The sequence below is a fragment of the Rhea americana genome, unplaced genomic scaffold (assembly GCF_003343005.1).
Source record: "Rhea americana isolate MKP2758 unplaced genomic scaffold, rheAme1 scaffold_216, whole genome shotgun sequence".
Taxonomy (NCBI): domain Eukaryota; kingdom Metazoa; phylum Chordata; class Aves; order Rheiformes; family Rheidae; genus Rhea; species Rhea americana.
In genome coordinates, this window is record NW_028186312.1 from 594995 (window position 1) to 598412 (window position 3418).

The 3418-nt window shown below is 38.2% G+C and overlaps 1 protein-coding gene across 1 annotated transcript in view; it reads right to left on the minus strand.

Moving 5' to 3' along the window:
• The window catches only part of ARRDC3 (arrestin domain containing 3), a 12721-nt gene that overhangs the window by 6267 nt on the left and 3036 nt on the right, over positions 1 to 3418 (minus strand). The window contains exon 2 of the mRNA XM_085305149.1: positions 1812 to 1893. Coding sequence (XP_085161275.1) covers positions 1812 to 1893 — 82 coding nt within the window. The remainder of the gene's footprint in view (positions 1 to 1811; positions 1894 to 3418) is intronic.

Consider the following 3418-nt stretch of genomic DNA (forward strand, 5'->3'; position numbering starts at 1 on the left):
CATGGAAAGGGGCTCCAAACCTTTCAGCATCAACTTTTTCTGCAACATCATAAAATGAAGGACATAAAATCTTTATACTCCAATTATCTCAACAGTACTTTTCTTTCTGTAACTTTAGGGAGTAGGAATTTAATACATGATTTTTTACGTTGTACTGTGTTTTCGATGTGTAACATAAATTAAGCGTAAGTTACTTGCAAAGCTTCCCTATCTTTTATAGGTAATATTGGCTGTGCTAGAATTTTACTAAAATTATTCTCTGATGTACAAGTTTGACATTTTTGTTTGTGTATCTGGAACATATTTTTGGTAAAAATACTCTGAATGAAATGATTTTCTAATCAGTCTTCCATGTTTCATCCTGCCCTGGTATCCTTTAGGGGAAAAAAAAAAAAAAAATCAGTAAAGCAAGTCCATGCCTTGTTTTTTCCACCATTGCTTTTTAGTTTGTTTTGTTTTAAATGAATTTTGGAAGTAATCTAAGGATATAAAATAGTTAAGTAGACAGTGTCAAACTACTGTGATACAAAATAATAAGACGACAGTATCAAACTATCGTTCATCAGGCTTTCAGGCACTTACTACCAGCCTTTGTTTTCTCAGTATTATCAGAAGCTGGCTTCACAGTATTCCTTCAGATCACCTGAAAAGAGCTTTAGTATTTTGACCAATGCTTGTAGTGTTTTACTGGTCATCTATTTCATCTCAAACTAAATACTCCATGTATACTGTTGGTGTTTTCATATTTAAATATCCCTTCCAACTTAAGCGAAGGGCAGTATCATCTTTCCTTATTACTTCTTACAGTTGAGATTTCCTTCTCAATTTTAAATTGACTTCTAAAAATCTCTACATGTATAGCACTTTAAGTGTCCCAAGAACACATGCTGTTAAAACCCTGTACTGTTCTTTGAAACTGACCTGTAGAAACATCATCTGCAGGTTCTGCTAATGGCAGCACCTCCAATAAACAGTCAGTTTATTAGCTTTGATATTAGGTATTAGTCTATTTTAGTACAACCTTCTGCCAAGATTTTCAACCTTCCTGTCTTTAAAGATTGCCTTTTTACAGTAAAAGACTCCTCTTTCTCCTTCTTCCCCCATCCATTTCCAGACTCTCTGTTCCTTTGTAGTTAATTTTCATGTCTCAGCTAGCTTCCATGTTGTTAACTCCAGTTAAGTCTTCTCTTCACAATGTCTATGTTGGACATATCTGTCCGTGTGTGCATATCCACGTATGTGTACATCTTAATGCTTCTTTTGCACAAAGGCCAGCCTGAGCRCACACATCCTATTTAAACTAGAACAATTTCCCCTTGTGTTCAAGTGTTGTTAAAATTGCCACATCTGTTGCAGACTGAGCCCAAACAATTAAGTTGTGATCTTATCACTAGTTCTGCTGGTCTGCGTGGCTCCAGTAAAATCTTGGGTCAGTTAGAAGGCACCTTAGCCACTCTGCAGGACTCAAATGACAGTTCAATTCTCCTCCATTCTCCCGGGGAGAAGTAAAATATTGCAAGGCACAATGAGTCAACAGACCTTGGTCAAAGAGAGTAACCAACTGGGCAGCAAAGAGCTTGTGTTTTGTGGAAAAAGGGAAAAAAAAAACACCCAACAATACCAGCATAAAAGCAACCTCTTCAGTTTAATGAGATTATGTCCTCTGTTTCATGTCTAAGCACAATTCCTACTACCATTGAAAAGGTTTCCCTCCACCCACAAGAATTTATCTTAGGCACGTGTGTATCTTAACACAAGCTAGCACGCATGTATCTTAGCACGCAACCTGAGTAGTGCTTGTGGGTACTTACGTCTGTGGAAGCTCGAAGCTGAATGCATATTCMTGCCTTCCTGAATGAATAGTGTGAAGGCCTTCTTCAGAATTATCATCATCTAGGAGGGAAAAACCCAATATGCTATTCCACCTGTAAACATTTTACACAGTATAATATATTATATAGGTTTATTTTTCAGAGTAAAGGGGATTCATACACTCATTACAATATTTAAGAATATAGCATCCCACAAGTAAGTATCTCCAGTCCATTTGTATTAATGCTAAATGTAAGGTGACAGAACTTTTAAAGGTAGGTAATGTAACCAGATTCATCTTGCATAAAAAGAGATTAACTTGTTTTATTATTTGCTGCTGAATCCTGGCATAATGGTAACTGCTGCCATTTCAAGCTCTGCCTTAAAGATCTGTAAAGGAAATCATGTTCTCCAACATGATCTTCAGTTCAAAACTTAAATAAAAATAAAGCTTTCCCTTTAATAGTATTAAGCAATTTAATACTTAGTATGAAGTTTGCTCCATAAGATAAACTCAGTAATTCAGCTTTTTATTTTTCTGCCTAGCAACACTGTCCAGAAATTAATGAGACAGACACTGGAGGAAGAGGGGTGACCATGCACCACTTAGAAAGTACCAGGCAAATTCATGAGCATATGAAATGGAAAGCTGTCCAATTCATGTCTAGACCTAATCTGTAAAAAACTCAGTTAAAAAAAAATGTAAAAAAGTTTATCTGGATCTTGCTTGTAGCTAAGGTTTCCTAATGGCAACAAAAAAAAGCTGGTATTTGTTGTAGTCACAATTCTCCGTATTGCTTTAAATACAGCAGATTTGTGGCTTATTCTGCTATAATTACTGTAACACTGGAAAAATGCTGACTTCATCAAAATATGAAGTTACTTATGAGAAAATAACCTAGTATCTCATACAAAAGGATTGGAATAATAAATACAGCAGCACTATGCAAAAACAAGTCACTTAAAATCTGAAGCATCATGGAGGAACATAGACACGTTTAAAAATTTGTAGTTCCTATTGTCCTACAAAAATGCTGATGCTCCAGTTTCTTTAGTGCACCAGAAACACTGAAATAAACCTATGGCAAGTAACCTAAAAAGGAAAAAAAAAMCCACACACAACTAAACAAAAAAACCCACTAGTGCGCTATTTACATAAAACGCAGCTTCAGTGTGCTGTTGCAAAGTAACAATCTCAAAGATGCACTGGAAGTGCACGACAGTGCGCGTACACGTAATTTCTGCTTAAACACTTGCGAGTTTCTGTTTATTTTAAATAAAGAAAATCTTTCCCTTGCACAGAAGTTTTTCTTCCCTCCTTCCCTTCCTTCCTTCCTCCTCTTTCTTTCTGCCAGCTCAGCAGTCCCATTGAGCCTGAGCGGCAGCAGCAAAGCTGTGGTAAACAAGTGCTGAGCTGTCAATCACGGGCTAGGCTGGAGCAGGAGAGGACCGGCCTAAACCGGCGCGAGCAGATCCCCAGCCAGCCGCTCATATACATACAGTATACATTACACCCGCCGCAGTTGCTCAGCAGCTCCGCTCGCAGCCTAGCCTGGCGGCCGGGGGGGCGGGCAGGAGGCAGCCGCAGGCGCCGCCCGCCCCGCGC